At 39.5% G+C, this 13752-nt stretch overlaps 1 protein-coding gene across 1 annotated transcript; it reads left to right on the forward strand.

Annotated features, from left to right (window-relative positions):
* Positions 1-746: 746 nt before the first annotated feature.
* On the forward strand, positions 747-13472 carry LOC132158994 (neuronal pentraxin-1-like). Its single transcript, XM_059568639.1, has 5 exons — positions 747-1511; positions 6634-6928; positions 9826-10076; positions 11435-11614; positions 12895-13472. Exons 1-5 carry the CDS (start codon positions 906-908, stop codon positions 13102-13104), a joined length of 1542 nt encoding a protein of 513 aa, XP_059424622.1. The 5' UTR covers positions 747-905; the 3' UTR covers positions 13105-13472.
* The last annotated feature ends 280 nt before the right edge of the window (positions 13473-13752 follow it).

Genomic DNA, 13752 nt, shown 5'->3' on the forward strand with positions numbered 1-13752 from the left:
GAGAACAAGAGGCAGAGCAAAACAGCAAAAGACACTGGAGCCTGAAGACAAGACAAGGTGAGTACACGGACCAGCTCAAGCTATTGGTAAGAGTTACAACAGTATGGCCACGAACGGGGAATTATAAAGGGAAAAAATTAGAAGAACATTGAGAACAGGTGGCGAACAATTAAGGTTAACAACGGAGAAACAAGGAGGGCAGGGACTCAAATCAAACAGGCAGACACAGTGAGCTGTTAAACCATCCAAACACACATTCACAACCCCAAAAGGCAGGTGATTAGCCCCAAACTCTGACAAATATTGTCTTCCTAACAAACCATACATCAATGGAAAGATGATTTATCCAATATATTAATTATTATTATATAAAGTTTAAAAAATATACTCTTATGACTGGTTTTGTGGTCCAGGGTTTTAGTTGATCATAAATGCTTGTCAGTGCATTCAGCAGTAACTTTAACCTTTCCTTTCCTCCTTTACTTTAAAAAGACTATTAATACAGTTAAAATACAAAATAACATAAAAAGTTATAATTAAGTCCACATTAAGTGAGTCAAAAGAGCAATTTAATCATTTAAAATCATAGTTTAAATTAAAAGATGTTCCAGTCTTCTGAAAATGTATCATGACAAGACTTTTCTTTCTTTCTTTCTCCAGGTTCTGAAGAGGCAAGAGCAGGATCATCAGACAGATTACATGTAAATACACGTGGTCTCTGAACGGCTGATGATCTTGGAGAGAAGGAGGCTGAGAAAGACACAGGAAGCAGCAATTGAAGACGAGGACAGATACAAGTGTAAAAAAGCAGGCCTGCGCTAGTTCAGCTGAAGATACAGATCTAGAAGCTTTAAATATCAAATATTCGACTATTTGATGAGTTTGGCTGCATTCATCCCCCAGAAATGCTTCCAGCAAGCTCAAGAAAGAGCGAGCAGCTTTTCTCCTTCTTCTGTGCCATCTGTCTTTCCGTATGTGCTGGGACAGGAATGCCGGGTTCAGACTACACCCCTCATCCTCGCTTCATCTGCAGCCCTATTCCTGCGGATGCTGATCCCGGGTGTTTCCCCACAGCAGGCGGCCCCAGCGGCCCCGAATCCGGACACCAGGGCGGTCCTGGCGGGAGCAGCAGCGGCTGGTGGGGAATGTCCGAGGAGGCCAAAGCAATGATCCTACACCTGCGGGAGAGTTTGGTGCAGCAGAAGGAAACCATCCTGGACCAGAGGGAGACCATCCGAGAGCTCTCCGCCAAACTGAACCTGTGCAAAGGCTTGAGCCCCACATCCGCACACCTGGCCCATCACACCCACCACACCTACCCCTCAGCACCCGACAACGGACACCTCGGGCTGGAGCTGGGACACTATGGAGACGGGGTCGGAGGGCATCACGCTGGGGAAGGTGCTCTGAGCGAGAAGCACGTGATGGGGGAGATTCCTTCACCCTCATCCACACCGGAGCAGATGAACAAGATGCTGCAGAGCCTCAAGCAGCGGCTGGACAACCTGCAGGTACACGTTTATAATAGGGCTGCCAGTTTAACAAGTTAATGTAATTAAATAGTTATGAAAAAATAATGTGTTTATTACAGATGTGTCAAGAGTACCTGAAAACCATACTTGCGTAAAAGTCTTAGAGCATCTGAGTTTAACAGGATTTAAAAGGTGCAGTAAGCGATTTTTGCCAAACGATGTTGATATTTGAAAGCCCCATAACAAACACACCCCTATCTCAACAGGACCTCGCCCTCTGGCAATGACGATCGAAGAAATAAGCGAAGATCACTCACAAGCATATTCAAACAAAAGCCAACACGGATAAGTTGTGTGGAACACACAAAAAAATGATAATCATCTTTCAAAAAGAAACAACTCAACCCCAGCATACGGTTCGAGCCTTTGACGCTCCTTGAGTTCTCTCCAGCGCTGCTCTGATATTTTCGTGGGTCCTATCTCTTGCCTGATCATAACCCTTCTTTTTAATGTTTTGTTCCTCTGATATTTTCCTCTTTTTATGTTCCAGTTCTTTTAATCTATAGTCAGTCTGCTAATATCCGTCTGGTGCACTCAAATTGAGTGCTCTCTTCTCTCATTCATTATAAGAGATGCAATAGACAAATGCCATTCAAAAACTGTAATAGAATAAGCTGGAGAAAACAAGCAGAGGCAAGGATCTATGTGCTGGTATTACACAGAAAAACCAGAACAAACAATAAGCCAAAAACAAAAGGGAAAGAAGAACAGAATAAAGGGCTAACTGACAGCCATTACATTCAACAACTCACAAAGAACTAAAGAAACATTAGGATTATATATATATATATATATATATATATATATACATACAGTGTAACAGATAGATAAAATAATGTTAAGTTAAATTAAAAAGTCAGGGCCTTTTTGCACTGGATGTGCTGGTTAAGTAAAGTAGCCTTGTTGACAAGTTTGGGTGAGTAACAGTAAAACTCATAAGATATAGTACATTCAGTGCCCTGTAGTTGGCGATATCACTTCTTTAGTCACAGAAATAAACTGCTGCAGAAAAAGCTAGTTGCCATGCAAAATATAATGTGTAACTGACCAGCAGATGTCCCTAATGTGCACTGTGTTAAAAAATTCGAGTAATGAACCGTTTTTCTGTAAGATTTCATGGAAGCCTCAAACGGTTCAGAAAGCCTTAATTTCCCATCACTGCTTTACACCTCTGGGGATCATAACGTATTAACGCAGTTAGCGCTCTGGCTCCGCCCCCAGATCATACATTACATACAAATACGATGCAGTGTACAACTCCCTAAATAAAAATAATCTTTACTTGAGAAAGCAAGGTTACAAAGTACAAATAAATTAGAATAGCTGAGCTTCCACAAAACAGGGAAATACAACTAGACAAAACGGTCAAAAAGGTAAAATACGGCACAGACTTGAGAGCTGGAGACTGGAGAACGTACAGTAGACTCAAGACTGAACACAATAGCAGGGAACAAACACACTTATAAAGGGAAAAACACAGGTGAAGGGAATCTGGGCTAATGAGGAGAGCACTGAGAAAAGATTAGGTACAATAGTGTCATCTGGCGGAGCGGAGGGAGCATAACCGGGATGCATTTGGGCGTCCCCTGCAGGTCAGGAGTGGAACAGCAGTGCAAAGATGAGATCTTTACACAAGTCATGTGCATGAACAAAACAAGACACAAACATGCAACTAATGAGAATACTCATAAACCTTGTGTTCATACAAGATATGACAACATGAAAGCACGCAGCCAATGAAAACTTAAGCTGAGTACTACGCAATACATAGATTATATCGGGCCGTTGCAGCCTAAAGGTTTAGGCCTATGTGTGATAAATGTTATGTTAAATCAAATCAAATATTTCGTTCTAAAGCTACAATTTATGTCTACTTGATTTTTTCTTCTTCTCATTTAACACAATAAAGGCTTTAAAATATCTTTTTTGTGGGTATTTTCACAGCCAAATTTAACTTGTGATTAATTAGATTAATTAATTGAAACATCAGGTAATTAATTAAACAATTTTAATCGACTGACAGACCTGCTTTATTATTATTATTATTTACAATTTATTTGAGTTTATATATATTTTTGTTAACTTTAATAACTTTAATTAATATAATTAATATATATCAATTATTAATAATACAAGGGATGATTAAATGATTGGGCACTCAGTGGTTTAGGGAGGAGTGGTGATAGTCAAGTGAAATAAACGTTGGATTATTGATATACGATCTAAACAAACAGGGAAAAAAATACTTCATTCTGGACTTCAAGGTCATAAACTAGGGGAAATTAGGGGAAGTCGTGGCCTAATGGTTAGAGAGTTGGACTCCCAATCGAAAGGTTGTGAGTTCGAGTCCTGGGCTGGCAGGAATTGTGGGTGGGGGGAGTGCATGTACAGTTCTCTCTCCACCTTCAATACCACGACTTAGGTGCCCTTGAGCAAGGCATCGAACCCCCAACTGCTCCCCGGGCGCCGCAGCATAAATGGCTGCCCACTGCTCCGGGTGTGTGCTCACAGTGTGTGTGTGTGTGTTCACTGCTCTGTGTGTGTGCATTTCGGATGGGTTAAATGCAGAGCACGAATTCTGAGTATGGGTCACCATACTTGGCTGAATGTCACTTCACTTTTTTTTTTTTTTTTTTAAACTTCTTGACCATAGGAAATTAATGGGAAAGACCTTAAAAAAGGAAAACAAGTTTTAAAACAAGTTTTGAATAAAATCATATATATATATATTTATTTATTTTTTCAAATAAATTACATATTCTTATATTGGCTCTACATTTCAACTCATAGAAGTGTCGATTTTGAAGTTCCTAAAGTTTGCATATATGCTTATAGAAATGAAGGTAAAAGTGAGAAATGTGCTTGAAAATTAGATCTGAATGAGATATAAATAAGAATCAAATAAATCCAAAATAATAACAAAATTCAATTGTTCCTACTTATGCTGCTTCATTACAAAAGCTACACTTTTACTGTTCTATGTGTAAAATGACCCGCAACAACCAAGAGGGGCAAAGATTAATAACCTAAAATAACCTAAATCCCTCCAAAGTACATCATTTCATTGTTACTACCTCAAGAAAGTTAGTTTTATTAAACAACAACAGATACAAATACCAAGGCGTGACCATTTTTGAACCTGTCAACTGCAGTGAGATGAAGCCGATGGTACACTTTTTTGTCACATTAAACATTAAGCCCTTTCACACATACAGACTTTTCTGGAAAATTACCGGTAAATTGCCGTAAAGAGATCATGTGTGAACAGGATCTTTTCAAAAATACCGGTAAATTCGTTCTGGCAATTTACCGGTATGAGAAGTTGTAACATTACCAGTAAATTGCCGGAATTCTGCAGTGTGTGAACGCAGAAGGAAAATTACCGGTATGAGTACGTACGAGTTCAGAACTCAGTGACGTAAGATGTCTACTACGGGCCAATCATAACAATGTGACGCATTCACGCACTGTTTAAGAAAATAAAATAAAAATGTCATCCAACTGAAGCGACAGTGAAATTAAAGCGCTTCTCCTTATCCGGGTGGATGAAGAAATTTGTTTTCATCTGAGAGAAACTGTTAGTGATGCAGTAACGTATGATAAAATAACTGTTAACTGTCTCCGAGAGCAATGCATTCACAGGACAAAGTCAGGTCATCAATAAACTGAAAAGATTGCGTCTTAATATCTAAAAAAAAAATTAAAAAAATAAACAACCATCACAAACGAAGTAGTAGTGGAAGTATTTCTTGTTCCTATTATGACTTTTGTCAATCTATTTGGTGGTCCGGCTAATCCTGTAGCTCTAGACCAGTGGATCTCAACCCGCGGTACATCATGAAATCACAAGCGGCCCACCATGCCGAACACAATAAAAAAATAATAATAATAACTTTTAAGTTTTACAACTTATTTTAGTTTTTACATATGTAAAAACACATAGGGTACAAACGAGAAGTCGGAGCAGTGGAGAAGAGAAGAGTGCTGGACATTCGGCATCAACTTTCCATTTGCCCCGCAACTCACTTGAGGATGTTCAGCCCTTTTTTTCCCCAATTCTCCAAAAACAGCTTATACTACTGTTTCAGCTATTAAAATAGTTCAGTTTTGTATGTTTGGTACAGTTTTTGATCATTAAACAGGCCTATAAGTTTTGTTTTTAAAGCGGCCAGCACAGAGAGAGAGTTTACATAGCCTATGTTTAATAAGTTTAGCCTTCTCAAATCATCACGAATTGTCTAAAATAAAATCTAAAGATATAAAACAGTTCAAGCATGTAACAATGTTTTAACGTTAAACCCAGATACATCTGCACTATATCGAATATTTTGTGCGGAGAGTGCAAGATAAAGCACGCTTTTTTGGGACATATAAGTGCAAGTGCGATCATAATATAAAATAAAAAAATATAAAATAAAGAAAACAAACATGCTTTCTGCCGTGTCGTCTTGAACAGGAGAGCTTACAAAAATAAGCTGAAACTCAGCGAATACATGCTCACAGACATGATAAATATATATATAGAAAGTAGGGGTGCACAGATTTCACATAGAGCCGCTGTTACTACACAGAGCCGTTGTTAACTGTCTAGTTGCGCAAATAAACGCTGATGATGAACGTGGATTTGCGCAGCTTCTCCGTTAACAATGGCTCTGTGTAGTACCAGCTGCTCTATGTGAAATCACGCACCTGATGGAATTTACCGCTGATTAGATAACCGGCTTTACTGACGAGATGCGCATAACGATCGGCCGATCTTGATCGGTGCACCCCTAATAGAAAGCTTTAAATTACTACTTAACGAAATAATAAAAACATACAAACAAACAAAAATCTCAATACAATTATAATCCGTATAGAAGGCGCGTCTAATGAGGAGATGATGAGTCAGGCAACTTCAACCTTGGCACACAGACTCAGAAAACACTTGTTTATTATTAAATAATTCAAATATATTTTTACTTTTTCTATTTTTTGTAGGAGTGTGTTTCATTAGGGTCCTGGCTGTCAGTTTATTCAATATTATAATATGTGTTCAGCAGCATACAGTAGTGCAGCAGAGTGCAGGCCTTTTCTCAGAGCACTGTGACTGTGTTTGCAGATGAGAAACACCTCCGGCAGCCACTCCAGCTCCTTGAAGGACCTCCTGCAGAGGAAGATAAGCGCTCTGGAGCAACAGATGCAGCACCATGCAGATGACAGAGAGCATGACAGCCATGACGACCACAGTGATTCACACGATGAGAGTCACCACAGTGATCCACATGACAACAACAACCACCAGGACAACGAGGTGTCCGAGCATGGCCTGCAGGGTCTCGGAGAAGCACAGGGAGGAGCACACAGTAAACTGGACGCGGTCCTCAGTCAGCTGCAGCACAGGCTCGCTGACACGGGTGAGACAGCTGACCAGATGAACCCTGCACTTCAGATGGAACAATCAGGCCAGATTCAGACCTTAGATGCTCTAGACAGATCCCAGATTCAGACCTTAGATGCTCTAGACAGATCCCAGATTCAGACCTTAGATGCTCTAGATAGATCCCAGATTCAGACCTTAGATGATCTAGACAGATCCCAGATTCAGACCTTAGATGCTCTAGATAGATCCCAGATTCAGACCTTAGATGCTCTAGATAGATCCCAGATTCAGATCTTAGATGCTCTAGACAGATCCCAGATTCAGACCTTAGATAATCTAGACAGATCCCAGATTCAGACCTTAGATGCTCTAGACCGATCCCAGATTCAGACCTTAGATGCTCTAGACCGATCCCAGATTCAGACCTTAGATGCTCTAGACAGATCCCAGATTCAGACCTTAGATGCTCTAGACAGATCCCAGATTCAGACCTTAGATGCTCTAGACAGATCCCAGATTCAGACCTTAGATGATCTAGACAGATCCCAGATTCAGACCTTAGATGCTCTAGATAGATCCCAGATTCAGACCTTAGATGCTCTAGACAGATCCCAGATTCAGACCTTAGATGATCTAGACAGATCCCAGATTCAGACCTTAGATGCTCTAGACAGATCCCAGATTCAGACCTTAGATGCTCTAGACAGATCCCAGATTCAGACCTTAGATGATCTAGACAGATCCCAGATTCAGACCTTAGATGCTCTAGATAGATCCTAGATTCAGACCTTAGATGCTCTAGACAGGTCCCAGATTCAGACCTTAGATGCTCTAGACAGATCCCAGATTCAGACCTTAGATGCTCTAGACAGATCCCAGATTCAGACCTTAGATGCTCTAGACAGATCCCAGATTCAGACCTTAGATGCTCTAGACAGATCCCAGATTCAGACCTTAGATGCTCTAGACAGATCCCAGATTCAGACCTTAGATGCTCTAGACAGATCCCAGATTCAGACCTTAGATGCTCTAGACAGATCCCATATTCAGACCTTAGATGCTCTAGACAGATCCCAGATTCAGACCTTAGATGCTCTAGACAGATCCCAGATTCAGACCTTAGATGCTCTAGACAGATCCCAGATTCAGACCTTAGATGCTCTAGACAGATCCCAGATTCAGACCTTAGATGCTCTAGACAGATCCCAGATTCAGACCTTAGATGCTCTAGACAGATCCCAGATTCAGACCTTAGATGCTCTAGACAGATCCCAGATTCAGACCTTAGATGCTCTAGACAGATCCCAGATTCAGACCTTAGATGATCTAGACAGATCCCAGATTCAGACCTTAGATGCTCTAGACAGATCCCAGAATCAGACCTTAGATGCTCTAGATAGATCCCAGATTCAGATCTTAGATGCTCTAGACAGATCCCAGATTCAGACCTTAGATGATCTAGACAGATCCCAGATTCAGACCTTAGATGCTCTAGACAGATCCCATATTCAGACCTTAGATGCTCTAGACAGATCCCAGATTCAGACCTTAGATGCTCTAGACAGATCCCAGATTCAGACCTTAGATGCTCTAGACAGATCCCAGATTCAGACCTTAGATGCTCTAGACAGATCCCATATTCAGACCTTAGATGCTCTAGACCGATCCCAGATTCAGACCTTAGATGCTCTAGACAGATCCCAGATTCAAACCTTAGATGCTCTAGACAGATCCCAGATTCAGACCTTAGATGCTCTAGACAGATCCCAGATTCAGACCTTAGATGCTCTAGACAGATCCCAGATTCAGACCTTAGATGCTCTAGACAGATCCCAGATTCAGACCTTAGATGCTCTAGACAGATCCCAGATTCAGACCTTAGATGATCTAGACAGATCCCAGATTCAGACCTTAGATGCTCTAAACAGATCCCAGATTCAGACCTTAGATGCTCTAGACAGATCCCAGATTCAGACCTTAGATGATCTAGACAGATCCCAGATTCAGACCTTAGATGCTCTAGACAGATCCCAGATTCAGACCTTAGATGATCTAGATAGATCCCAGATTCAGACCTTAGATGCTCTAGACAGATCCCAGATTCAGACCTTAGATGCTCTAGACAGATCCCAGATTCAGACCGTAGATGATCTAGATAGATCCCAGATTCAGACCGTAGATGATCTAGATAGATCCCAGATTCAGACCTTAGATGCTCTAGACAGATCCCAGATTCAGACCTTAGATGCTCTAGACAGATCCCAGATTCAGACCTTAGATGATCTAGATAGATCCCAGATTCAGACCTTAGATGCTCTAGATAGATCCCAGATTCAGACCTTAGATGCTCTAGACAGATCCCAGATTCAGACCTTAGATGCTCTAGACAGATCCCAGATTCAGACCTTAGATGATCTAGATAGATCCCAGATTCAGACCTTAGATGCTCTAGACAGATCCCAGATTCAGACCTTAGATGCTCTAGAAAGATCCCAGATTCAGACCTTAGATGCTCTAGATAGATCCTGGTCAAGTTAGGTCACCTTTATTTATTCAGCGCTTTTAAAAATACAGACTGTGTCAAAGCAGCTTTACATTATTAATAGGAAAACAGTGTGTCAGTAATGCAAAACGATAAGAGTAAACACTCAATTCTCAGTTAAAAACGTTCTTCCATATATCCTGACAAATATGCATCTCCTTCGTCAAGTCTGGTTTAGAGCAGAACTGTCTGAAAAAATCAACCATATAATTTTTTTCTTTAAGACTGGTCATGACTTTTTAAACTTGGAAAATCGATAGATTGGTCTAGTCTGAAAAGTAAAACTGATTACTTCTAGAATAGCTGAAGCTAGTCAAACTAGTTCTTAACATAGTTGACGTTTCTGCAGCTGATAAATCACACGGTTCTGCTGATCATCATCTCCACAGGTTCTAGAAGGATCAGCAGACCCATGGAAGCTTTCCAGATGGGCTTCCCCATGAGGACCAACTACATGTACGGCCGTTTGAAGAGCACGCTGCTGCACGAGATCTTCTCCTTCACATTGTGTCTGTGGATGAAGGCTGGCGTCGACCCGGGGCTCGGGACTCCCTTCTCTTACTCTGTGCCCGGACAGGCCAACGAGCTGGTACTCATCGAGTGGGGAAACAACCCCATGGAGCTGCTGGTCGATGACACAGTGAGTGAAAGAGATAAAATAAATATTGGTAACACTTTAGAATAGGTAACACTTGTTAACTATTAACTACAACATTTCTCTCAACAAATTCTTCATTTGCTGCTGAATAATAGTTAGAAAGATAGTTGTTAGGTTTAGGTATTGGGTAAGATTAGGGATGTAGAATAAGGCATTAATATGTTCTTAATTAGCACTAATACATGGCTAATATTCTAGTAATATGCATGCTAATAAGCAACTAATAAGTGTGACCTATTCTAAAGTGTCTAAAGTGTTTATCTCTGGTTAACTTTATTACTCGCACCTAATAAACGACTTGGGAGTTGAGCACGTCTTCTCCACTACTATTCTAAAGTGTTACCAAAATATTTTACAGGGCCTTACTGAGAATTTTCTTTTTGCAATCCAACTACAGTTAAAAGGTGTGGGGTTGTTAAGATTTGTATTTATTTATTTATTTATTTTTTAATGATTTTAATGCATCTTGTGCCTAGCAAAGCTGCATTTATTTGATCAAAAATACAGTAAAATTGTGAAATATTATTCTAATGTAAAACAGCTGTTTTCTGTGTGAATATCTGTTGAACTGTAATTTATTTCTGTGATGCACAGCTGTATTTTCAGCATCATTACTCCAGTCTTCAGTGTCACATGATCTTCAGAAATCATTATAATATGCTGATTTGCTGCTCAAGAAGCATTTCTGATTTTTATCAATGATGAAAACAGTTGTGCTGCACAATATTTTTGTGGAAACTGCAATACATTTTATTTTTCAGGAATCACAGATGAATAGAAAGTTCAAAAGAACAGCATCTATTTAAAAATAGAAACGATTTGTAACATTATAAATGTCATTACTGTCACGTTTGAACAATTTAATACCCCCATGCTAATTAAAATAAATAAATTAATAATTTCTGATCCCAGACTTTGGGATGTACAACGGTTTCCAATAAGACTAGGATGATGATCGAAATATTATTATAAATATAATTAAAAATATTTTGTGTTTTAAAAGAAAAACCTGATTCCCTTTAACGGTCTAGTAAGACGTCTTCGTTAAACAATGTTTAACATTTAATAAATGTCTAGGTATCAATTTTCACAAATTTGAAAATCCAGAAGGATTCAGTTTCAATTCATCCAGCAGGGACTTATTTGAATTCTAGAGGATTCTATTTGATCCAGTTTGGATCTTAAGAGGATTAAATCATAAACATTCCATAAATGAGCCCACGAGTTCACATTCCTTAAGGATTTCTTTTGACCGACAAATGAAGGACAGATGGTGAAATAAGAGAGACGACAGAGCAGATCTGATCTGATCTGATGTGTGTGTGTGTGTGTGTGGACAGGCAGTGTCTTTGGCGCTCTCGGTGAGTGATGGTAAATGGCACCACGTGTGTGTGACGTGGTCGGCGCGGGACGGACTGTGGGAGGCCTATCAGGACGGAGTGAAGAGAGGCTCAGGGGAAAACCTCTCGCCCTGGCATCCCATCAAACCTGGAGGAGTCTTCATACTGGGACAGGAACAGGTGACATACAGATGCAGCATACAGTCAACAAACTCAGATCCTGCTCAGATTTTACCTGTGCCATTAATCAAAAAACATGAACAACTGGCAACCATACACAACCCCTAACACAGCGTCAAAAGCAATGAGAGATATTTAAACCCTTGTGAAAAAGAAGTGCACTTAATTGCATCGAAAGATAACTTATAGTATAAAATCTTAACTGTAGATGATATGTGACCCTGGACCACAAAACCACTCATAAGGGTCAATTTTTCAAAACTGAGATTCACCTGAAAACTAAATAAAGAAGCTTTCCATTTATGTATGGTTTGTTAGGACAGAACAATATTTGTCTGAAATACAACTATTTGAAAATCTTGAATCTGAGGGAGCAAAAAAAAAAAATAATAAAATAGAAATATTGAAATCATCTTTAAAGTTGTCCAAATGAAGTTCTTAGCAATGTATATTACTAATCAAAAATTTAATTAAATCTGATATATTAACGGTAGGAAATTAACAAAATATCTTCATGGAACATGATTTTTACTTAATATCCTAATGATTTTTGGCATAAAAGATAAATCAATAATTTTGACCCACACAATGTATTGTTGGTTATTGCTACAAATATACCCCAGAGACTTAAGACTGCTTTTGTGCTCCAGGGATACATTTATTAATGAAATGCCACTTAAGTGCACTTAAAGAGAGACACGTTCATGGCTCTTTTTTAACACACCTGAGTACACTTCTAAAAATGTGCTCTTTGTTATAATGTCAAATTATGTTTTCATTAAAAAAACAATTAAATACATGACATACAAGTTTGACCGTAAAGGGTAAGAAATGCCATTAAACTATATTTTAGTGTATCATAAATGCTTTCAGCGGTGCATTCCGCAGTAACACTTTAACCATATTTCAAAGACAACAGAAGTCATTGTTAAATCACGTGTATAAATATGTACTTAAGTGGGTCAAACACTCTAAAGTTCAGCTAATTGCATTGAATATAAATGTAAACTATGATATATAATTGTAAATAACTTGCAATCTTCGGAAAACATTACATGCAGTTTACGCTTAAGTGTATTATTTCCATAATGAATCCTTTATTTTTTACAACTATGCTAAAGGATACTTCTTTTTCACAAGGAATGTCATTAAAGTTGTTTTCAGAGTTGACTTTATGTATAAAGTCACAAGATGTTGAAGTGGTTGCCTTACAAACTAAGTACAAACTAACACCCTGAACTCTGTTTTGAGCTGCTGATCTAAAATTACCCAATCTCCAGGACACACTGGGGGGGCGCTTCGATGCCACGCAGGCGTTCGTTGGTGAGATCTCAGACGTTCAGATGTGGTCTCACGTTCTCACGCCGCACGACATCTACAGCCTGGCATCATGTGGAGGTCACATGACCGGTGACATCATCGCCTGGGCGGAGTCAGAAGTGGAGCTGCACGGCGGGGTCACCAAATACCCCTTTGACCCCTGCCATTAAAGAGAAGGACACGTGATGACAAAGCATTCTGACCAGTCCTGACCTGATCATAATGCAAAACTCATTCAATATTGCCTTCTGTTTACATGAGGACCTTGAACGACCCCATGACCTCTAGGTGTTCACCAGGGACACATGTTTTGTATTGTTTTCATATTCTACACATGGCTCTTCATTGCCATTCAATGTCTGATGCGAGTATTTGACATATTGTCCTAACTTGGACAGAAAGCCATAGATCATAAGCAGGATGTGAAGACATAAATGTAGAAACAGACGGCTCTCGAGGCACTATTTGAGCAGTGAGCTGAAGTTAAAAGACTGATTTACTTGAACTGTAAGAAGAATCTAAAGATACAGTGAAACCAAAGAGACGAGTCGCACACTGCTGATCAGGCTGTTGTGTTTTTACACTGTTTCTGTAAACGTTCTAACTGAAATAAGGGTTTGACTTTATTGTCCAGATGTTCAAATGTTTAGCCGACTCAAAGCGGAGCTAAATAAGCAGCTATTTTGTCATACTTTGAGTGTCAGATTGTCGTAATTTGAATAAGTGTTTAATTTACTGTCAGGGTTTCAAACTAATATAATTTTCCACTAATATACAGTACAGACCAAAAGTTTGGACACACCTTTTCATTCAAAGAG

The sequence above is a fragment of the Carassius carassius genome, chromosome 15 (genome assembly GCF_963082965.1).
Source record: "Carassius carassius chromosome 15, fCarCar2.1, whole genome shotgun sequence".
Lineage (NCBI taxonomy): Eukaryota > Metazoa > Chordata > Actinopteri > Cypriniformes > Cyprinidae > Carassius > Carassius carassius.

Excerpts from the sequence above, each read along its gene's own strand:
- LOC132158994 (XM_059568639.1), top strand. The coding sequence starts at position 906 with ATGCTTCCAGCAAGCTCAAGAAAGAGCGAGCAGCTTTTCTCCTTCTTC. Across the intron at positions 6,929-9,825 it reads GCACAGGCTCGCTGACACGG|GTTCTAGAAGGATCAGCAGA; the intron begins GTGAGACAGCTG and ends TCATCTCCACAG. Across the intron at positions 10,077-11,434 it reads AGCTGCTGGTCGATGACACA|GCAGTGTCTTTGGCGCTCTC; the intron begins GTGAGTGAAAGA and ends GTGTGTGGACAG.